Below are 24,025 nucleotides of genomic sequence, written 5' to 3'. Positions count from 1 at the left end.
CCACGAAGTTCATCCCTAATTTTTCGGCAGCTACCAGTACTCTGCGTGAGCTTCTGAAGATAGATGAAGCATGGCACTGGACAAGCCAGCACACAGAGACTTTCAAGCTCATCAAACAGAAGCTCACAACAGCACCTCTGTTGTGTTTTTTTGACCCGTCCAAGCCGATCACAATTTCAACAGATGCCAGCTCATACGGCCTCGGATCGGTTCTCTTGCAGGAAGGCAGGCCAATCGCTTATGCTTCTGAAGCCCTTACGCCTCCCCAACAATGTTATGCACAAATAGAGAAAGAACATTTAGCTGTGGTGTTCGCAAGCGAATGGTTCCACTATTACACTTTCGGCCGCTCTGTAGCAGTGGAAACAGACCACAAACCTCTTGTTGGACTGCAGACAAAGGACCTAACAGAAATGTCACCAAGGCTGCAAAGACTTTTGCTCTGACTACAGTGCTATAGCACTAAACTTGTGTAAGTACCAGGCAAACAGCTGACTGTGGCTGATGCATTTTAAAAATTCCCAAATTCCGAATCCAAGATAGAAACTGCAGACAGTGATCCAAGACCGTTGGTGTCCAGTCTGGTTCAAGCGTCGCCCACCAAGCTCAAGCAGACCCAAGAAGCAACAAGTCGGGATCCAGTTTTGCAGCAGCTAACCAACTACATTCAACAAGGATGGCCTGATCGCCTTGTGATGTTCATCCTATGGCTAGACCATACATTCACATAAGTGAACTGTATATCACAGACAGCTTTATTTCCTGTAGTCAACGGCTTGTTATTCTAGCAGTTCTCCAGGCTGATGTTCTTGAGAAACTCCATCAGGCACATCGTGGCATTGTGGCTTGTAAAGTACTAGCAAGCCAGAGTGTTTATTGGCCCACACTCAACAAAGAAATTGCATCCCTTGTCTCAAGCTGTGATATCTGCCAATCCACCCAGAAGGCAAACCCTCAGCAACCACTTCTTGACAGAGATCTGCGAGCATGACGATGAGAAAAATTTGTCGTCGATTTCTTTCACTGTCAAGGCAATGCCTATATCCTTTTTTACTACTTTTCAAAGTATGTTGAAGAGAAACGTATGAAAACCACTGCGGCAAGTTTAGTTACTTTGGTCCTGCGGACATCTTTTCACGTTTTGGACTTCCCGATGTGCTTATCTCTGATCAGGGACCACCGTTTGATTCACAGGCATTCAGAGCATTCCTGCAACTATGGGATATTGCTCATGAGCCATCATCACCTCACTACCCGGGGTTCAGTGGGCAGGTTGAGAGAACGATACACTGTAGACTGTTAAGTCCATGCTGATCAAGTCGCACAGCGATGGCAAAGATCTGCCTTTGGTTCTCCCCAACTACCGTGCCACCCCAACCATTGGAGCATGTTCTCCAGCAGAGTTGTTAATGGGCAGGAAATTGAGAACGTTCATACCGTTCTTGCCCCATAACCTGAAACCACACTACCCCAGACGCACATCAGAAGCTACTCAAACGCAGAGTGCACAGCACAGATATGGAGACAACCACACTCGCATACTTACACCTCTGAAGAAACATCAACCTGTATGGGTGAGGCGCAAGAATGACTGGAAAAAAGCAGTCGTCACACAGGTTGGTCCTCAACCTAAGCTCCATACAGTGCTATCCACAAGTGCTATCCACAGTTGATGTGCTTAACCGTGTGCACCTGAGGCCACGCATTCAGGTGGTCTGTGAAGCCACTAGTACAGTAGAAGACTACACCCTGGATGAATCGGGGCCAACAAGTGCCAACGATGCTACGCCTGACAACTATCCTGAAGAAGCAAGACATGCTTCGATATATGTGACATGGGCTGGAAGAGCCATACGTCCACCGGCTAGGTTTCAGGACTGAACTTCACGAAGTGTTCTTTTTGTGTTTATTGTAGTAATGATGTTCACTCAAAAAGGGGCGTGTTATGTATATCACTTGCGCCCCCTACACACCCGACAGTTAAATAAAAGTCTAGGCCAGACCTGAACAGCAGAGTTGTTTCTCTCAACGAGTGAGTCACTTGCGGCTTCGTGCCGCCGCATTTTAAACGCAACGAAACAATCCCAAACGACATAACAACTGTATATCCACAATAGTGCACATATAAAAACTCACCTTTTCCGGAGAGTGCGCTATAGTTATAGCTGTGAATACTTTCATTAAGACGAATTTAGCGCGCTTAATATCGCACCTGGGGAGCTTTTCCGAAAATACTATAGCTCAAAACAGTGATCTTGGAAACATCTCGTTCGTTTAAGTCATGTGGACAGGTCTTGTCACCCGTAATAATGTAATTTAGTGAAGGCTTCTAGCGCAGTATGCGCATCTTTAAAAAAAGTTGCGATGCCATGATCTCTCGTGAGTTTTATTGACAAATCCTGGTGTTTTGGTACAACTTCCAACCACTGTAACCCTTTGTGCAAATTTGTGTACATGCCTGTCATAAATCAACGCAATTGACTTGAGGTCTGTATACATTTTTTTAGGCAGAAAAGGATTTTTAAGTACGAATGCTGAAATCGTCTTAAAGTATTAAAATGTCAGGCGCGGAAGTACAATGCGCCAGGAGAAGCAGCGCAGATCTGCTCAATCTGCTCGCTCGGTTGTCTTTTTTAAGCCAAGCTGCCAAAAACAGCATGCGGTTTGTTATTGCTTTGGAGGCGCCACTAATCCTCGAGTTTCGCAGAGGGCATAGAGAATAGTGTCAAGTTTAGTTACCGCTTATTAATGCTAAGAGCCTGCTCTTACGTGCTGTCTCAATCGGAAGATAGATTGTGCTATTGGCACTGTTTTCATATCCTAGTGTCTCGAGTTACCACAGCAATAATTTTCCTTCTTTTCTTGCAAATGATTGTGCACTTCTTTCTCTCTTGTAATTTAGCGTCGCATGAGAATAATTTCTTTTTTAATGACCTTCAGGACACCATAATTTGATTTCATTCGTTTTTAAGATTTCACCTTCGCATGTTTCCGCATTTCTGTCTCTATATTGCAAGTTTTAAACACGCGCTACTTGCTCTACTCAGCTTTACACTTTTCTTATTCTCACTGCCGTGCATTCCAGCACTTTTTTCTTGTTTTTTTTTCAGTACAAGCTGAGAAATTCCAAGCTATATCATCACTGCGCATTCCCCTCCTACCATTTGAGCTACTGAACAAGCGCCGCTGCCTATGCTGGGGGTTACTCTGGCAGCTGAAAATTAGCTCGGTCAAGTGAAAAACGAAATCGCGCAATTACGTCTTTCATTCCCATCTTTTATGAAGTTGCTGTAAAACACATTCATTCATCCGTGGTTGTTTTTCTGCAGTTACCTCAACTTTTAGTGAAATAAAAGTTCTGCTCACGAAAGTTTGTCATGACGCCTCCTATAAAGTCAGACGTTGGAAGATAAACCTTGGTTGTTGGAAGAGACATCTATTTCCGTTGCGTGGCTCGTTTGATGGAAATCCTCAGCGGAAATGCATTTCTCTGCGCTCCCCCATTAAAAAAGCTTTGAGGAGTAAGAAAAGAAGCGCAAAAAGCCTAAAAGAGCTTTTAAATGCGCTAGCAGTTGTAAAATCCTTCCAAAAACGCGTGAAAATGTTTAAACTACTTTCAACAGGAGTTCACAAGCATTTAAAGAAACGTAGTTTACTTATATCTTTCGGACCTTCACTCCATTATTGCTTGCATTTGTTGGTCACCTGCCTGTATGCACGTATATTTTGTTCTCAATATTTTTTTTCCTTATATTGCTTTGCTTTTCTTCTTTACTAAACTTCGGTACATTCTTAAAAGAAAAAAAAAAGAACTCAAGCACAACGGTCCCCGCTCTGCTTGTTTGTGGTATATGTTTGTATTTTCACCCCCAGAAAATAGCGGTCAGTCAAGCAGCAGCCTTGCCTTTTTTCCAGGCGTCTTTTTGTGCGTATTTTCTTCACGTCTTTGCACAGCACAGCACGATAGCCCACCCAGCAGCGTGCTTTGCTAGCAGGTCGATCGAACACTAGCAAAAGATGTATAAAGCGCTTTCTTTCTTACCAGCATTTGGTAAATGGCGTCGACGATGTTGTACATCTCTTCACGCGTGATGTAACCATCGCTGTCCACGTCATACAGTCTGAACGCCCCTGTGGTAAGAAGAATCCACAAAAGAGTATTAGCCGCGAGGTCGGACGAACACAGTTACCGTATCAGGGTCTCGCACTAAGTGGTGTCAGTTGCGTGTTAGGCGCCCAGGCAGACTACATCTATATATCCATTTTCAGATGGTCAAGTTATCACTAGCCGCCTCAAAACTTTTTACAGATACAGATTAAGTGCGCCTGTGGCATTTGTCACAGTAATGCCTCCTATCGGTGCTGACTAATTTTGGTGTCGGACGTGAGCTCACAGATGTGTTTTTGTACGCCCGGGTAGTCGGCTCCCTTTTTTGTTTTCCTTTTGCGTTAAAGTGCACCAAGGTACTGAAAACTTGCCGGCAACGTAGGCTCATTACCCGCTCCGACCTTCGATATGGCAGTTTCAATTAAACCTTAATGGTTCCCGACATCGAGGCTGCGTTGCTGGTCGCCAACGCAACCGCTCTGAGCCCGAATGAACAGGGTTGCGGGAACGCAGGAACAAACATGAAAACAGGGTTTGTACAAAGCATCAGAAACATCCCTAATTCCAGCACTGGCTGCTAAATTATCCGCGTACTTCTTTTGATCTCCTATGGTAAGTCTTAATGCTAATTTTAAGAGGCCAAAGGGCAAATCGGGCATGAACGTGTTTAATACAACGAATAGACTACACGCAAGAAAAACTGCTGGCCCTCCTGCATGTTTAACTCGTTTTTATTACTTGTGGAAGCAAATGACGGGGTTTCGCCTTTCATCACGTTTGTCGCACTAATCCGTAGTTTGTGTAAGCCGACCAAGGGCGCGCGTGCCGTTCGATGAAGCACCCACAGTAATTCAGGGTCTTCATTTGTTAGATCGATACTTCAAAAAAAACATTAAGGCTTAATTTTCGTGCCATTGTTCCTCCGTTCCCTGCTGGGGGTCAGCTCATTTCGTGCTCCAACCGCGGTCCTTATTCCATGCATTTCACGCAAAAGAAAAGCAATCGGCCGCTCAAAACGCTCACAGTGAACACGCGCGAATGCTTGCTTCTAAAATGACTGCGTGATTTATCTTAACAACGGCATCGGCCTCCGTTTGCCGGCTAGCTGTCGCAAGAACGTGACAACAGGCGTGTAGTCAGGCTTTCAGGCTTTTCACAACAGACCATACCCACATTTCCTGTCTCAGAAAGCATGAAACGAAATGGGACAATGAAACCAGTACGATCTAAAAAAAAAAAAAAAACTTTCGCAACTTAACCTTTAGCCTCCTTATTCTCCTTCTGTACCCTGAGGCTGTTTTTCGGCATAAAATTACCTGCTACTCTTGCTTGATCATTGTTCAAGGTTTTGACAAAGTTATACTTCAGATGCCTCATTCTGCTGCTTTAGTCAATTAGCGGTTTAATTTAATATCGTGATTTTTCACTGAAATGGGTACTTTTGCTTAATTCCTTTCGGTCAAGCAAGTGTTATAATGCTACAGATTGTACTATTTCGTAACTCAATCTGTGAGATCGTAATAACCAATCGAATAACCATTTTTTTTTTAAATATCATTGAGTCCTGTTCTTTGCTACTGTCGCCTCTGTTTTATCTGCGTTCGTGCTACTACTGTCCATCAACAGTTATTTATTATTCCGCAATTTCCCTAGCTAGAGTCTGTAGGCGCTTTGCATTTAGGTGACAATAAAGCTGGCCGATCATTTTCGCTAAAGGAAACCTTCAGTTGAGACGAGGGAGCGCGCAGCTCTTTCATGTATGCACTACGCGTGACAGTGTATCTAACAATGCGTCCTATATTGCCATTCATCATTTCAAACAGAAGTTGTGTTCATAGCTTTTGGTATCATCATGAATACAAACTGTGCACATGGCATAATAATCAATATTGTTTCTGCGCTGGGTCGGACACGATGGTTCTATCAGCAAACTATACCCTTCACCCGTAACCTCACAGACTTCCGGTCACCCTCGCCTACGCTTTCCTTCTGCTGTTGCGCGCCCTGCGGCCATGTCACGCGTACGAAGTAGCAGCCAGCACAAAGAAGCCCGTGAGTGCTGTTGCAGGGTGAGACGGGAAGCGAAGGTTTTTGTTTGCGGAAAACGGTTTACGCGCTTGCCGCGCCTTCATTTCCTGGAAGTAAGAAGGCGCTGCCATTTCATGCGCATTATTACCCAGCCCCCTTCTCTGCAGTTTTCTTTCAGTCACATGTAAAAGGCCTCCACACAACTCACGAAGTCACCAGGTTTTTTCCAATAACATGCGATATAAAAATTTTTCACATGTGTTTAAACGCTTACTCGGCTGCATGTATGTTTTTGTTTTGTTTTGGAGAAAACACATCATTTATTGCTTTCCTGAAGAACTTGCGTCAGTTTTGGTCATTCTGCGTCAGTTTTGCTCCTTTCTGCGGCTGCTCCCGTGGATGATAATCTACGCTACTACTCGTATACGGATATAATATGCGCGAAAGTGAAGAGGCTAAGATATGCAATTTCAAATTTACGTCTGAAAACATTCTCACACCCACGGTCACTCGTTAGAAATTTAGCTACTTGATCGCAACTTTCCCCTGGGCCACTCAAGATGCGAGGACCTAGACCTGTAGGAAAGTAGTTCTCTAACACTGCGCAGGTTTACCTTTGAAATGTTCCCGCTGATTCTTAAATATATGCGTATTAGTCAATGTTGCGCAGTGCAACCTAAATATACACTTTCAGCGAGTACGAAAGACGCGTTTTAGCAGAGCTGTTTTAAGACTTTTATTTTTATTTTCTATGTGGCGGTATTGTCATCACTGCGAGAACTGCTGCAAAAAAAAAAAAAGCCGTCCCATACTCACAATCCAGTTTTTCCTCTACGTTTCCTCTTGACGTCACCGACAGGGCTCTGATGAACTCTTCAAACTCGATAGCACCATCCTGCAACACATTAGGAAAGGTGAACTGTCACTTCAGGGGCGAAATTTTTGTCGCGTCACGAAACAATAAACAAGAATAGGAAAGACTTTGGGGGAAGGTAGCAATGGTAGAAATTGTCAAATTTAGACAATGAAAGGGCGGTCATATGTTGAAGACATGGCGCAGCTAAGGAAGTAGCATATATATTTTTATGCTAAAAGGGCATATTATGAGAAGGGGTCCAGAGAGTAGGAAGAGGGGGTTCTTGGTTGCACAAAACCGTGAACAAGGGTTGAGGAAGTTTGTCTTCGTCTAGTCAAGACAATTCCTCTTTTTGGAACGTTGGCTAAGCAAACTGGGGCTCCTCATCCAACCTTTTTTCACTTTGAATATAATGAGAGAGACATGTACATTTCAACAGCTTCGACAGTGCGCATTCCTTAGCAAACTAACGTCACTGTTTTCTGAACAGAAACCCTTAAACGGCCTCAGTTTAGGATCCACTATAAGAGTAATGGTGCCGGGTCCACTAGGAGTAAAGCCACTTACCGCTAGCGAAAGTGACTCAAAGATTATAACTTTTGCACGTAGCTAAGCATACATACTCGTACATTACAGTTGCGTAAATTATAACACTTGACATGCCGTGACTTTGAATGCTAAAAAATTGTCACACAGTTCCCCTCCCTTTTCTGGCCCCCAATTTCTGAAGCACGTTCCCCTAATAAACAAATAGCAAGGAGAAAGGATAAACAGAGTCACTTACGACGGACGTCTATGTACACGTGCACCATTGCATGGAGACTCCTGTGACCGTCTCCGTGCTCGAGAGCGGAGGGGCGGCACGCGATTGCTAAACCAAACGCCAGAGGGCGGCTTCCTCGCAAATTCTCGTGCCTACTATTCGAAGAGCAAACACGGCGCGCTATCTCCACCTTTCTTGCCTGTGAGAACTAATCTAGGACCTTAGACTGAGGCGAAGAGAAGGCGGAGCTTTCGTCAACAATTGGATTCGCCGGAAGAGCGTTTGACATTGCGTGCACTGTACCAACCGGCGCCCAAAAGCGAAGATTGAGTCTCCTGCTACATATGGGCGCCAAAGTTCCGGTGGTTAGCAATATATATATATCTTAGGGTTAATTGGAGAGACTTGGGAGAGGCCTTTGCCCTGCAGTGGGTGTAGTAAGGCTGATGATGATGATGATGATGATATCTTAAACACGGACCGCAATGAAGGCAAACAGAAGGTTGATACCGAAGAAAGGAACGCGAACAAAAAGTGCATCAAAAGATGAAAAGAGACGACCGGAACCCACCGTTCGCGAATGTTTTCGCGCGAGCACAAGTCAAACAAACAAATGAAGTTGGAAATTGAAAACAACAGGAAGAAAAGCAAACAGCGCCGCCTGACAGGTAAGGTTGCTGACCGAAGGGCAGTGCAAACAGCCGAACAAACTTTCACGCAGGGTAAGGAAGCTTAAGAAAGCTCCAGCCATCAACAAAAGAGTTCTGACGAAGAAAGGGTTCAGTTTTTTCTGCGATGAGGGCCACCTTTTCCGAGAAAAAACAATAATAACAACGAAGCAAAAATAATCACCGTAATTGAACAAGTAAACATGAAAAAGATCGTTCAACTGCGCACAGAACTCACGGCTTGTTAATTTACGAAGAGGCGTTCAGTGATTGTCAAAAGTAAACGAAACACCGTTCAGACATAAACGAACGCCGATGCTCCGATTTGACAATAGCTAGATTTATACATAGCAGGGTCGAATTGGTGCAGACGCATACCTGATTGACGTATGGCTGCTGCGCACGCGCAGTGGCAGGTGCGCGCCCCACCTTGATCCACACCGTGCAACGTCAGGCATACGTCATTCTATTATATATGTCTGCGCTGATAAGCCTCCGCTGTGCTAGAACCCGCCAGTTTCGCAGGCCTGCTGCGTACACGTTTACGCATTTCAGTACCACATGCGTACTCCTTCACGCTACGGCCACGAATATTCAGAACAACATGTCTTGCGTACTCATGACAAAACTGGTGAATATAAAGTACATTATAAAAATAATAAAGGCATTAACTCCTGTCCAGTTTCTTCAATTATAGCTGGATTAAAAATTATGGCGTAACTATTCTTTTATTTAAAAAGAGAAGGTGCACTAACCTATTTTGGTAGCTGGAAGCTCGCCTCGTATTGAGAGTAGTTTGCTACACAAATCGAGTCCAGCTTTCTTGGATATCAGTCTTAATTACGAGGCAACCGTGGAATACTGTAACATACTGCCATGAACGTATTAATGGGAACTGTCTAACTTCCGATGCGTAGCAAAATATTGCTCATAAAGTTCGCCCTGCGCTCGCACTAAGTAGTTAAGACTAGCATAGAGCATAAGCAGCAGAAAACTGCAAGCGTCCCAAGAGCAGATATGCGGATATATTGATTGTTATGGTGCAATCTTAGGATGTGCGAAAAAATTTCGTTAAGAAACAACTTCCCGTTGAAGAAATGCGTCTGTCCAGAATTTTTGGGCATGTACCCGTTACGCTGGAACCAAATCCTCCGCGCCCGCACCTGAGTTGGATGGCGCCCCTAACTCTTGTCGTCTTTGTGATGCCGAAACTTGAGATCATGACCGCCAAAAAAAAAAATCAAGTGCACAATAATTTGCTGTGGAACATCAACTGCATACTCCTGCATTGCTGACGTGTATTTCAGGAGATGCCAGGAAAGGTTCTTCTCAACCCCATATAGAAGCGTTCCGGTTTTCATAAGAACAAAATGGTGCTTTTCTCTGCGGACAAAACTCAGTACGATCGGATTATGCTTTTAAAGAGGGGTTTTTCGGCATAGCAAGAGCGTCATCATTTTATGGCAGATTTCGTCGTCGGACAAATGAACAGGAAATCTCACTTGTCTAGCTGACGTGAAGGGGGCGAAGCAAATCCTGAATGGTACAGCGTTCAAAGGCTTCTATCACTAAACGCTGCACTCAAGGTATGGGCTGAAAGTGCCCGTAAATACATGCAATAAGAAGGTAAGGTCAGTAAAGTTTCTATGAACTTGAAAATGAGCTATCATTCGGTTGGAAAATCTGGAGCTTAAAAAAAAAACGCTGATGCTTGTTTTACTTTCGAATCCTCTCCCTCAAAGAACCTTTTCATGATCACTGCCGCGGGAAGGCTATCGAAATGCTTTACCGCAGTTGACAGCGACACTTTTTGAGTTCTTCCTGTGTTTTCTGCGGCATCGTGATGTAAGCAGGGAGCAATAACCAATCTCATGTGGCAGTTCATAAATGAGGGAAACTCAATTCCTGCATATAGTATACCAGTGAGCGAATGATTTTGTAGTGAGACAACAAAAATATAACTTTTTTTTAAAAATGTGCGCCTTGAGATAGAGTTTCTGGCCACCAGCTGGTGGTTAGGAAAATGACAGAGCAATGGCACGTCGTTCTACAGTAAAATTGAGAACGCAGAACTATCCAAACTGGCAACGTTACGTCGGGAATGTCCCATATCTTGGACACTCGATAAGGACAGTTCTGTGCTTCCTTAATCACGTTATCGAACCATTTAAGGAACAAAGAGTACGACAGGCTTGAATAATAACATCCCTCTATGTATAGAGAGTGCAAGCTAAAGATTTGAAAGCATTCTCAGAAGAATTCGAGTGCTACCGTCTCAAAAGTAGCCCTGTTTTATCTTTAAAGTAATGTAGAGTTCTGTAAAACCTAGAAGACGGGGGCCCTAATTACAACGTGGTCGACCGTACTAACCTGCAGCCTTCACGGGCAGTTCGAAGTAGTAGTTCGATTAGCGAGGTCCGCGGCTCTCTAATGCAGGTACTCTTATATGTCAAAGCAGGCCGCTTGCGAAGACGCATTGACACCATGAATTCGCGTTGTGTTCGTGATTCTCTATCGGCAACACTGTGGCGTTGCCACAGAATTACTCATTGCTGTGGTGCTGAATGTTCCAAACGCGGCCTCCTTTTTTGTTTCAGATAACTAGAAATGGAGAAAGAAGTGGTTTAAAAACAAGCAAGAAAAACAATATTCACAAGTCTGCGAATGATGGAAATGATCGAAGATAATCACAGAGAAAACATTCAGATGAGTACTAGAGACAACGATCTACACTATTTTAACACGAATAAGTAAGCACAAGTGTTAACGCGCAGTAGCTTTGCACAAAGTAGGCTGTTTACCATGACCAGCAGTCTTGTAGAAAAATTTTGAATATTGGAATATTGTGAGGTACTGTTATAGAAATATTGAGGGTAATGGTCTATTCTTCCAATGCGAAGCCAAATCTTTCTGTCAATTTTTTTTTTCAACGCTCGCATCAAACTGTTAAGACTGACATAGAAAACCAATGGAGAACGTCTTTAACGGCGCCAAAATATTAATGCCAAAAAAATGTGAGCCTGTCGACGGGAGATCAGTGGATATATTGATTTTTATAGAGAAATCTTACAATACATGAAAAAAAATTGCGTTCACAAACTCTTTCTCGTTGAAAAATGATTTGTTCCAGAATTGCTGGGTATGCAGAAATTCTGTGAGCTGAGGTTTTCACAGTTCACGGGTCCTAAAATCTAAAGTTCTCTTTTACTAAAGCTCTCCTATCGTCCATAGCGAATTGCACCTTAGAAAACAATAACTCTCTACCAAAAATACGCTCTAGCAGAGTCAGTTAACTGCATCTGCTTTACGTGCCTGTGCCACAACATTTTGAACAGTCTTCTGCGACAGAACTTCAGCCAACTGTAACGGCTGTCCTAGTGGCGTCCGGCCGCTATCAGCTTGAGCGTCGTAACGGAGTGCAGGCGCTTTCAGGGACGCATTGACGAGCAGCGTGGTTCGTGCGCAAGCCCAGAGCGAAAAACGCCCCTCTGTTTATTGCCGCCAATTATAAACAGGAACGATGATGTCACGATCGTCCCGTGACTTGCATAGAGACACATGCCAGCTCACCATATCTTAGCTATCACCTAGCAGCCTGCTTTGGACGCAGTGTGTGCCTTAATTTTGCTTTAAAAAAATTACACGAATTCTTGTTCTCCACATTGTATTACCACACTTCATTTGTAATAACCTCGCATTGGGACTTTTAAGGCAATGCAGCTACGCCTGACTGACCTCTCCACCCTTTTTTGTAAATTAATCTCTCCCACTATCTTATGTTTCTGCTGGAGAGGAGGGCCGTGACAGGGGCCAAACTTCGGCTGCCGCAGTCGTCGTCGATGTTGCGAAAGTGAGTGAGCGATGCCGCAGGCGGTGAGTTTGTAAACGCCTTCTTTGTTTACATAAGGAGCAGCTTGTCGTCGTCTCGGTCAGAGAACAATCACCGGGCGTGTGCCGGAGAGCATTCGTGCCGGTGGCCCTGGGCACTTCTGCATAGGGCTGTCCGATGGGACTCGATCACAGTCGGCAACATTAACGCTTTGCCCAAGCGAATAGTCGTGTTGCAACAATGGGCCAAGAGACCGCTACCTTGAGCTGTAGGTAGAAAGTTGATAACCCTCCACCAGCTGTGATGCAATTAACATGCTTCTTTTCCACAGGCTAAAACTTTTCTGGCGTGCATCAATTAGTTTGTGCGGCTATTAGTGCAACGAGAAGGACACTTTCAGTGTGAGTACGCGCCTGACTAGCGTGGTCTCATATGAACCAATTGGCTCTCGGTCAGTGGACTATCGTGGCATTCTCGCTTGATTGGCCTAGAACTGTAGTCTTGAAGAGCAGCTGGTGTCCGTGTTGAGCCAGGACAGCCTAAGGAATAGTGGCTCCTTGAACACTGCTCGCTTGATGTAGACAGATCGCCGCGAGGTTATCCGACAGAAAAGAATTTTCGCGATTGGCTGTCGCGGCAGGCCGATGCCAAGACCACAGCTGCACTCCTATACGTAGCTTTTAGGTCGGTCGCAGTACAACCTAGCTTGCGTAAGGACATCACAGCGTAAGAAGCGGGCAGGCATGCCGGCAGCAAAGTCATGTAAACTGCTCAAAGAGAATGTTTCGCTGTCACCCTAATTACACCAACCGAAGAGACAAGATTTCTTCCGACTAACGACTCTCTCAGGGCACTGTAATAGGTTCCATATTCTGCTCAAATGTGCACTGGCACCATTAGGAGCACTAGTTTTTCTTGGACTGCGTTGGTATACGTAGGGCAAGAGTATCTCAATTCCGAATATTTGTTGCTGTTTATTCCTCTTTCTTTCAAACAGCCGACGTGGTCACGGGTTCTTTTGCTGAAAGCTGCGATGACGCAGAAGATGCAGACATAAAGTTCTCATGATTTATCTGCGGTACCATATGTCATAAAAAAAGTACCGCATGGCAAAAAAAATTGCAGCGGACACTTATACTACGCGTTAAGGGTATGACGCGATAGCATACTGGGTTAATTACCCATATATGCAGAATGTTATTCTCTACTTTACATTCATAGATCCCTGGGAGTCCCATACCCCTCCCGGCGCCGTGGCACAGCGGTTAAGCGATGCGCCACTGCACTGCAATGATGGGTGCTTCCAGCGGTGGGCCTTGTGCAACCCAGGTTGCTCTTCCCGAGCTACCAATCATTAACCTAACTGCCACCTGCTACGGTGGACGGCTTGCTCACTATCCGGTGGGCAGGTTGTGATGACGCCGCAAGGTCACGTGACCTAGGGGGCCAACCTGTTTGCCCCAAGGCTGCTATCTGAGCACCACCTGCCAGAGTCATGCTCGTAATTTTTCGCTTACAGCGCCGACAACGCCGACGCCGAATTTTATGGGCAACAGAGCCTTTTACGCTACCACGTTAATGCGTATGCGACGTCTCTACTCGTCTCATGTGGTGCACAAGCATCCCCACGTCTGCCGACTGTCCAAGCAATTAAAGAATTTTACTATACAATTTACGTAAAAAATCAAACAAAAAATAGCTGCTAATAATGTTACAAATGTCCGTATAATAACATAATGTTGCTTCACATATATAAAATTTGCTAATACGTTTCAACGTTTCTTTTAAATTCTGTTAAGTTCATTCTCAACCACAAGGTATTTTTTTCTCATCTGTCTACCTACTTCCCAGCGACTGCGCCTTTATTGCAACCAAGTTATCGCATGTCCAAAGCAACGAAAGCCCTGTAGCCGGCCGGCTTGCCGGAGCCGCGCGGCCTCCTACCAATCTCAGCTCTCTTCCCTTTGGCGCCCTGAACACGTTGACGCAAGCTGGTGACACGAGTCGCTGCGGGAGCGGAGCATGCCAGGGTGGGCAACAGCGGACGCCCGCGGGCATAGAAGACGCTAGCGCGCTTAAGCTTAAAGAGAAGAAGCGTGAGGCAGGTCGACATCGAGTGAGCCCGGTCTCGACACCGAGTAACCGTGTTGCTGTCGGCCAACGTGTCGATCCCTCGGTAACATGCCTATGTAATTAGTGCGCGCGAACCCATTTCCTTCTCCTCGTTGCCTTTTTTTCCCGTCTACCTGCCCGATGCTGGTAAGCCACACAAACCAAGTCAGAAAACTCCAAGGCACAACAGCGTAGTGTCGCTCAACACGGCTTCGCAGGTGTCGAGTCGCGCTCACAGCGACCGCATCTCGATAAAAAATGATTGCAAAATCGAAAGTTTGTTAAGGTTGTGGGAAGGAGACGTTAAAGTGCTTCGTACAGCACGCCTTAGTTACAAGGTGGTTATGGCAGATGAGAAATTCTTTTTCGTTTTCTTTAACGCTTTTAGAATTGCTCCAGAGAGAGGGACTTAGAGGCGACGTGATGCTCTAGAAATACTTGTGAGCTGTGCGATTTATTTAAACATTAACCAGGCAGTGACACAGAAGTTTATTCACGTCAATGTAAGGCGGCTGAAGTGAGAGCACTGGCCTTGACAGAGAATAAAAAAAGACTTGCTTCAGAACAAAGACCAGATTTTAACCTTAGAACAGTAGGCTTCCACAATAGGTGACATTAAATTATTTTGCATTAAGAATAAAAAAAATAAACCAGCCTGTAACCTTTCCTTCCATTTCATTCCTCTGCAGGAGGCGGTACAACAGTGGCACCAAACTGTGAAGATTGCGTTAAAAAGAAACCACCTCAGTAACATTAAATAAAAAAAAACAAGACAGAAGGAGCTCACATCTTTATTCGTTGTTGCTTTTTGTGCTCAATCCACAAATTTTTGCTTGCACTCTCTGGCTACGCTGCATATTGAATTCGACCCGTTGTGCTGTTCAGGCGACTCAAACATTAGGTTCTCTGCTTTCAGTCTGTTGTAAGATAATTCATCCGTCTTTCTCTTACCGCACCAGAACATTTAGACGCCTGTGAGAAGGGAACAAACAGAAATGGCTGTATTCACTGATATAAAAAGGAAGTTTATAAAAACATATAAAAGTAAAAATAAGGCAAAAATAAAGTTGAAAAAATGTAGATAGCAGTCTGAACACTGAAGCGCTGGCAGACGGCGGACGGAATGTCAAACCAACTCGCCTAGCAACACACCCTGCTCAAGTGCATAGCAGGACGCCTTATATAAGCTGAGAAAGAAAGCTGCACGAAAACGAGAGGATCGCGATTCTACTTTTTACTCCCTGTCACTTTTCCTTCGGAAAGAGGCCATTTCGACCTGCAAAATTGCACCTCCTTCAGGGGCCCTGAATTTGGACGCACAAAAGAACGGAGACTGGAAGAATTGAAGACAGCGCGGAAGTAAATTATCGAATTTCGCGCGCTCTGCGCAGTACTTCCTTTATCTTTGCTTTATTTCTGACCAGCTATAGCGTGAATGAAAAAACAAGAAGAAGACAATGAAAATCAATATAAGAAAAAGGATCCGCCAGCGTGCTTTTCAAGCGTAATTTTATTACATCTTTTTTCCACGACTTCAGTCCACCGGGACAGAATGCGCTTTTGACTTAGGCTAGTAAAGCTGAACGCTGCCAAATTTTTCTCTATTTAATTTTTTATAGATTTCGGTATTTATGCTTCGTGCACGTTGAGAAAATTTTGGGGAATCTTTTTCCCCCTCCGTATAGCGGCAGGGGCGGAAGCACTTCTAACACAGCGGAAATCTTTAACCCAAATGTAATTTTAGACTCATTCACACGCACTGTAGAGGGCTCCAGAGCGGCTGCCTTTTGTAGAAATGATAAAATTGGCGTCATAAAAGCGGACGAGCAGTAGGCGCTAACAGAGCCGCAATATTAAATGGCTGAGGCAGACACCCGTTTCCGGCTTGACAGTCTGCCCATTTTGCCCATTTGATTTTATTTCCAGCGCGGCGTTAACGATAGCCTCGCTCAACAGAAACACATCATTTAGGGAAGCAAACACTTCGCTGGTACTCCTAATTGCTTGTATTATTAAGAGCGGTGACTCAAAGGCCGTGACATTATCGGACTCAATAGCAGAAGCCCGTTATTGCGTGTTCGATTATTCGCCCTCAGGTGCGTATTATTATGAAGGGGCAATATGAAAACGCGCGTGAACTGAGGCTTCGGTGGTTGTTAACGAACACCAAGCGGTAAGACCTAATCCAGAGCACAAACTTACATACATGTATTCCATAACCTGGCTTTAAGAAGCAGAGAGGAAACAAGAAAGAAAAGAGACTGCTTTGCTTCGGTGAACAGCAGTAGTAAAGCCTCGAGTACAAGTGTTCGATGATGAATGTGATTCCCGTACTTTCTGACAGCCCGCAATTGTTAACGGAGGCTGTATGTGTACGACGCTTCCAGTGCTTAGGACACCTGGTCGTAAGGGACGCTTGGCCGATAACACTATTTGTTTCAATAGCTAATTCGTTCTCGCTGAGGTGTACATCCAGCACTTTCTAGGAGGCGCTGATATATTACCCGCCAGTGCGCTCGCCCTTTACTTTGCCTGCTTCTCTTTGGTAAAGTTGGTTGTTGATCGAACCGCAGATAAATACCAAACTTCGCATTCTCGTAGTTAGGGAAGTTTTTGAAACTTTAGCCAGCTGTCCATCGCGCGTTATTTCAAAATAACACTATACGATGGTCCATAAAGAAAAATGTCACTGCTGGCTTTCTTCCCGTTTCAGCTTTCTTACTTTATTAAACTCGGCGACAGAAGTTAAATGTGGTTTGCGGCCAAGAAAGCAAAGCTGCAAAGAAAAAAATTGTTCAGGTGATGCCAAATTGTGCCTGCTACAGGAATTTATAAAGATTCGTTTTATTACTTATTTATTCCTCTTTAATTTCGCCTTGAATGCTCTTTTGAGCGCTGGTTTATACAATTGCGATTGCTCTTGCATCATTACTGTAAAAATAGGAACCGAAAGCAAATGAAAATCTACACTAAGAGGCCTCTGTGCTTGTGTACGTGCGCATCCGATTCCCTCATATTATCTCGAAAAGCTCATAGCCGCAGTGGGACTACGCTACGAGAGACGGTCAGTCATGGCATCTGTCGGTTATCCCGCGAGTCTTACAAGCACCGTGGTGCACATTTAGGGCGCTCTAAGTACTTGTATTACGAATGGGCGCATTAATTTGCGTACACGCGCATGAATTTTTGCTTTGGCAGTGAGGTTAGTACACTTGGAGTTACGCAAACTAAAGTATAGTGGCGCAATTAATGTTGTTTGCAGCTGACATGCTGCACTTTTGTGTTTCCTGTCTTGTCACTGCAGTGCCGAAAGACTTACTCATACGGCTAAATAGAATCTCTTCACAGAGCGCACAATCCTGAGGCCCAGACACGCACGCAGCCGCACGCGATCAAGAAAAGACAACTTAGGAAAACATTGTTTCAAACTGAATTTTTTCTGGACGTTTCGGTTAGTAGCCATTTACCAGTACTTAAATGACGCAGATATCAAATGAACGTCTTTCTTTCAGACAACAACGAGAGAATTTAAGGTAAGAGGTAATGCTCTCAGAGAAAGTGTAACGTAAATGCAAGCTGCTGATGGTCTTATTTCTTGTTACGAACCATGGGTTCATAATAACGCTGGTGGGGATTTCAGTAATTAAGTGTTAATGTCGTAAAGACTACATAATGTAAAGAACCACTGGAAATGGCTATATATTAACAAAAAAGCGTCTTGGGAACGTGCGTGCATTGCTTCCCAGAATATGCAGTCTTTCAGGCGCTCTCGGTTTTCGCACCTTCATAGTTGCTACATGGAACGGGGAACAGTGCATCAACATGACAAGAAGGACGGATACGTCCACTGAAAGACGAAAAAAATTGTACAAAAAGAAAACGCATACGCGAGACGAATGGAAAAGATGCTAATCAAAATCGCAGAAACTCTTGCTGGCAGCGCTAAAAACAGTGAACCAAATTAAAAAAAAATCCTTTTATGATCAATGCCTCCCATCCTGGCACTATTTGTGAGGGTTTTTTTTGCTTCATGTACTTTTCACTTGTTCAGCGCGTGTTCTTTGTTTTGCGTACGTGCATGTGTGCGTGCTGTGTGTGCGTGCGTGCTATGTGTGCTTGTGTCTCTGTAAATTCCTGCGTTTTTCAACAAAATATGCTGTTTAAGTCTTGCAAAGCATGTGGCGTCTCCTTCTATTATACGCGGATTGAAACCAGCTTACAGAAGTTTCATTGCTGTTAATGACATGTGCAATATTTAATCAGCGCTAGTTTTACACCCGCATGCAATATAAACTGCAGTTAAAACAATACGCATGGTATTGGGTAGCCTTATCTTTTTGGGTATCGGTTAAAATCACCTGGTTGGCCTCCAATCAAAGACTACGGCAAGCTTTGTATGTCGCCTGTGACAATAGAGTGCGCATAACGAGGCGCTAATTGAAACCAGTATTTTTTTCACTACGACTTTGAACGATAAAATCAAATTCACTGTCATTCTTACTCAAAACCAACGGTGGTTGGGAGAATCTGCTTGCGTTTCGCATTCTCTGTGAGAGAGCTGGGGAATGCACAAAGCTTTCTTCATGTCTAGGCAGGGCAACCTGGCCGTTCCTTTTAGCATTAGTCTGCGAAAAAAAAACAGCCGAATAAACGGACGGATCACGTTCCAAAATCAACATCCAGAAACTGCCCGGAAGTCTGCAATAGATCGAAACTCTGCCCTCGGTCTTCGCAATCGTAGGCGCGAATTGAGCACCCAGGCACATTTTCTCCTAAAACTGCATTCCCTTTTCCTTTCCTGCCGTTCCACTTCTGCAGATGACATTTCCACGTTGTAGAAAGAAAAAAAACTCCGTATACGCATAAAAAAAGAACAACCCCCGCATATCATGTGCGTAACTCAACACGGCCAGTTCCTGAAGGTGTGGGGGGGGGGGGAGACGCTTGTGTAAGCGCCTTTTGTTCTTTTCTCGCACGATACAAGATGATCTTCTACGCCAAGCAGTATAACCATTTGTTTTTACATAATTCCTCTACCAATGCTGCTCTAAGCCTGCAGAACATTGTCGCTAGGATGTCCAGGCTGGTTGTGCTTTGTCCGCTTTATTCTCGCGTCGCCTGTCCTCCACCAGCGAAGGCCAAGCGCTCGGTGCGCGTCGTCTTTTTGTTATTTCACGCACAAGAGGCAGCGTGGACCTTTATCGTGCCTTCCAGAAGAAAGGTCGCACGGTGAAACGGGGTCGGGAGCAGGGCAAATTGCCGGCATGAAAGACGTTGACACCTGCGCCCGTTGCGACACGGAGCGCTTCGGACAGCCTCCGTGGGGGTGCACTGCAGCCCGGAGGAATTTTGCCGCTTCGCTCGATGAAGTCCTGCCATTGGGTCGACCAAAGCCAGATTATTCGAACTCTTGCGGGAAAATGTGCACGGCATGTGAATTGCAAGGGGCAGGGTTTCTAAATGAGCAAAAAAAAGTTATGGTGGAAGTGTGCGTGCACGTTGAGATATCTTGTGCATTAAAGGGGCTGTGAAGAGGGCTCTAATAAAGTTCCGGCATGCCTGGGATATTGAATAGCGCCGCTTCACGAATAGTGTCCAGCAAGAATTTTTTAAATGCGCTCTGTAGAAGCTTAGTTATCTGTAGTTAAAATTTGAATTTCAGCGTCTTCGCGCCTTTCCCGCTCCTCTCGTCACTTTTTGCACGCTGGAAGGTAGGCGCTCCTTCACCAACCCCCATCTGGGAGCGGAGCTTCCCGACCCACCGGAGCTAAGCGGCTTATTGGCCGCGGCCACGGTAGCTGCCTGACGTCCGAAAGAATCTAACCAATGGCCACCTCTCACCTTGTCTACGCAGATGCGGGGGACGGAGGAGGGTGCGAGCATGAAAATGTCGCCGGTAAGGGCTCGCCAACTTTGACGCGTGATTGTGGGTCGTCTGCTGCGTGTAAAAGAGTATTATTTGGCTCAGGTTTTCATGGCAACACAGTGCAGTGATTAAGTGAGTTAATGTGCTCTCCTCGGAAGGCGTTTCAGAGCCCCTTTAAGCAACGACAGCCAAAGGACAATGGGACAGTAGGCGCGGGCAGACACTTGCGAGCACAAATGCTAATGTGGGAATTGATAAAGTTAGTTCATTTTATCCTGTTCTTGTGCGGCATGAGGCAACAATATTATACTTCACTGCTGCTCCTGACAATCCGCTTACGTAAGAGCTTGTTGTCCGGAGCTGCTTCTCACCTTGTTCTCGTCGAACACGCGGAAGATGAGCGAAGTAAATTTGGAAGGATCTCCCTGGGGGAAGAAGAGCTTGTATATCCTCAGGAACCCCTGCGAAGAAAACGCACAGCACTTGATTGGGATGATAGGCCTTTTTGGAAGAGCTGTTAGTAATCAACTGCCTTGTTGAGGCTTGTGCACCGCGCCTACATTATGGTACTGAGGTTTCCACCCGCAGCAGTGGCTGGTTTGAGCATCTGCCTAGTATGCGGCAGATGCGGGATTCTAACCCCAGTTCCTCCGGGTACCCACCGGCTTTTCAATAGGTGGCAGCTTTCCCTGTGGCCTAGTTCTCACTGTTCTTTTTTTCGAAATAATTTTAAAAAGAAAGAGGTCTATGGCTCCGCCTCATGCAGACCAAACACGCTGACCGTGGAGCTTTCGGGCAGCAAGCTTCCCTTGCGCGGTCAAAATCAAATGACAATTATATTGAGGTTTTCATGTCTGATAAACGAGGAGGGTGTGAAGGGGCGAATACAGATGAGAAAAAAGTTTATCCCGTCTTACGCTTGCTTAGAGGGACAGTTTTTGTCGCCTATTATTTTTTTAGCCCTGTTTGACACTGTCTGCATGGCAATTATTTAAATACGCGGTGTTCAGCTGTGGTAAATTGCTCCCACGACGCGCACTCGGTTACGAGAGGACTTGCACAACAAAGTCCTTGGAAAAAATTACAGCAGAAACAAGCACTGCCGCGGTGATTTCTTGGGTCGGAAGTTCATCGAATTCGACGCTGCGACTGATTTGAAGCAGCGAGCGCAAACATCTTTTTTTGTTTTTGTAGAAAGGGTGCAATAATAAAAGTCCTTACCCAGTGTTTTGTGAGGAGCACTTCATGCCACATATAACTGGCATGAAATATCTGGAGCTTACATTCGTTGTAAATGTAGACGAAAAATGTCCCTTTCCTCCACTGGCAATAGGTTTTCGCAAAAAGATGAATTATTATCTTCGCAAACTTCCTAAGCTATCGCGGTCAGCTCCAGAGTTGTAATTACGATATAATGGAACCGGAGAAAACACGAACTCACTCCGTAGCTCCAAACGCACCTTATCTGGAAGAACATAGGCTGAGAAGTTTGTTGCATGACGCATTGAACTATTCAATGAATTATCGGTGGCGTAGGACTATAAGCGTCAAAATACATTGTTTCTGTTCAACCACCTCGAAGAAATACCGCAGGGTATGACGTTGCGCTCTTTTGAATACGATTTACGCCGCGACCACAGGAACGAGCGTGGTCCGCTGCGCTCCGAAAACGTGCTGCTGCAGCTTGCAAGCCGTGCGTCAACACATGCTTGCGCAATCTGCTCTTTCCGGGCGGGTTTCGCGGTGAGTGGTTGCGTAAAGCCGGCCTTTCAAGCTAAACGCGCGTGCTCGCCCGCACTGTCAAGCATCTGGGCACAACGCCCACGTTCGGGGACCCAAGTGAAAACAGGCGGAGCAATAATGACGCTCTCTGGTTGCAGGAGCTTGGCTCAACAAGTTATAGGGCCACTCCCACCGAAAAAAAAATAAAAAAGTAAGGGGAGAGCGAAGATCATCGCGAAGGATTTCTTTTTGACAACAGACAATATCAAGAGCGCACCTACAATTTGGGTGTTGGACACTTTGCGTTAAATTTTTCGTTCCGTACATGTGAAGGCAAAGATAGAAATGAGCAAGGTGAAATTTTAGTCATTATCGTTATCATCAGCTGATACTGAAGAAAAACCAGCGTATAAAGCTCACCATTCTCATACAGGTCATCAGCTAAGTTAAGTCAGCCCTACCGAATTTTCCAGGTGCCCCACACCAGCTTACCCCAGGCTGACCCTACTTGGGCGGTGGCCAGCATGCTGATATCAAGCAAAGCAGAAGCAGAGGGGGTAGAACCAAGTAGGTGCAGTGTTTTCCCTGAGTGGCGCTGCGCTGTGGTGGCACTAGTGTTCATTGAGTGTTTTGTCGATTCGGCTGATTCCGAGCTTGGCTGCGCGTACGAAACGGTACAGCAGTGCTGCGTGCAGATCATGAAGCACCTTACGAGTTAAAACGACATCAAGATGGCTTTCCTAAACGTTTAAGGTTGAAGGAGTTTAGCAGATATCAGTGTCCGTGAAATAATGAGCTTGAATACGACTTCATAGCATAGCATAGCATAACTGCTCATAGAAGCTGAGAGGTCATTAACCTTAATACTGCCTTTATGGCGCGTTCTTGATGTTGATGTCTGCCTGCGAAGCTCAAGAAATTCATTGTAACATCTTCATCTTTGCCTCATTTATTAAAAATCAAGAAAGCTCTTCTTAATTTTGTGCAGTCGTTCGCTTTCTATAAGCGCAGTTTTATTGCCTATCTTTTGAGAACCTGAACCCGATTTTTAGTGAAGGCCTCGTTTCTAAAGTAATCTGTTAGGATAGTAGGCCATTGTCCTGTAAATAAAACATCAGGACTCATTTTGGGGGTTTTTGAATAAACAAGCAATCTGGCAGTTCTTGCAATACCGAGACATAGTGGCCAATGCTAATCAATACATGCATATGGGAGCACTACGATACTCTACTATACTATGCCTGTATCATTGCGCTTATGCAGGATTTAATCAAGGCCATGGAAACCGTTCTCACCTGCTCAGTGAGATGCCCTGAAGGACAGTCTTTCACAAAGCCCTTGTACCTGTAAGAAAGATACGACAGTCTTTCACAAAGCCCTTGTACCTGTAAGAAAGATACAAGCATTCAGTTATGTGAAATCGAGAACATACTAAGTGCTCTCAGCGAAATTGTTTAGCAATCCGGCACTCGCGTTTCGCCAGCATTAGACTGACGTTCAGGCAATCTTGAGCATAGGGCTTGCCAGCTAAAAGTAATTAATGTTTTAAAAACGATGAAGCACCCTACGCGAGTGAAGCCGAGTGCTCTCGTGGCTTATTTCGCGTATTTTTAAGTATTTTTTTTTCATTCCGTCAAGTGAATATCGAGTGATAATTAGCTAACTGTTCATATTTGGGCCTCTGGAAAAAAATTGTTAATTGGAAAGTTGTAGGTCACATTGCAAAACAGCCAGATGAAAGATTTGCAACAAGGAACCTTTTATGCAGCTGTTTTTGCGGGTTTTAGTGAAAAACACGCGAAATACAAAATTTACCACGCGACCATGACTCTATTTCAGCGCTTCTAGACCCGCTCTCAATAAACAAAAGGCGTATTCTACTCAGCGGTCCGCACCATTTCTCTGAATTCTCGGCGGATCACTAAATCCTTCTCGGTGTCGGGACATCGAACAAGAGCTCAGAATTTGAATCCAAATTGGCCACTGAAATTTGCTTTTCGGTTTCCGGAGCAACAAAAACGCGCTACGAGTAGCCGATAAATTGTTTTACCTCAAAATTCCTGTACACAACAG

At 44.9% G+C, this 24,025-nt stretch overlaps 1 protein-coding gene across 1 annotated transcript in view; it reads right to left on the bottom strand.

Annotated features, from left to right (window-relative positions):
* Nucleotides 1–24,025, bottom strand: part of LOC144114683 (frequenin-2-like) — a 211,622-nt gene that overhangs the window by 14,012 nt on the left and 173,585 nt on the right. The window contains exons 3-6 of the mRNA XM_077648568.1: nucleotides 23,248–23,296; nucleotides 20,602–20,691; nucleotides 6,953–7,031; nucleotides 4,043–4,131 (exon numbers count right to left, since the gene is read on the bottom strand). Coding sequence (XP_077504694.1) covers nucleotides 4,043–4,131; nucleotides 6,953–7,031; nucleotides 20,602–20,691; nucleotides 23,248–23,296 — 307 coding nt within the window. The remainder of the gene's footprint in view (nucleotides 1–4,042; nucleotides 4,132–6,952; nucleotides 7,032–20,601; nucleotides 20,692–23,247; nucleotides 23,297–24,025) is intronic.

Source organism: Amblyomma americanum, chromosome 1, assembly GCF_052857255.1.
Source record: "Amblyomma americanum isolate KBUSLIRL-KWMA chromosome 1, ASM5285725v1, whole genome shotgun sequence".
In the NCBI taxonomy this organism is placed as follows: domain Eukaryota; kingdom Metazoa; phylum Arthropoda; class Arachnida; order Ixodida; family Ixodidae; genus Amblyomma; species Amblyomma americanum.
This window is presented reverse-complemented; position numbering and strand designations above follow the sequence as displayed.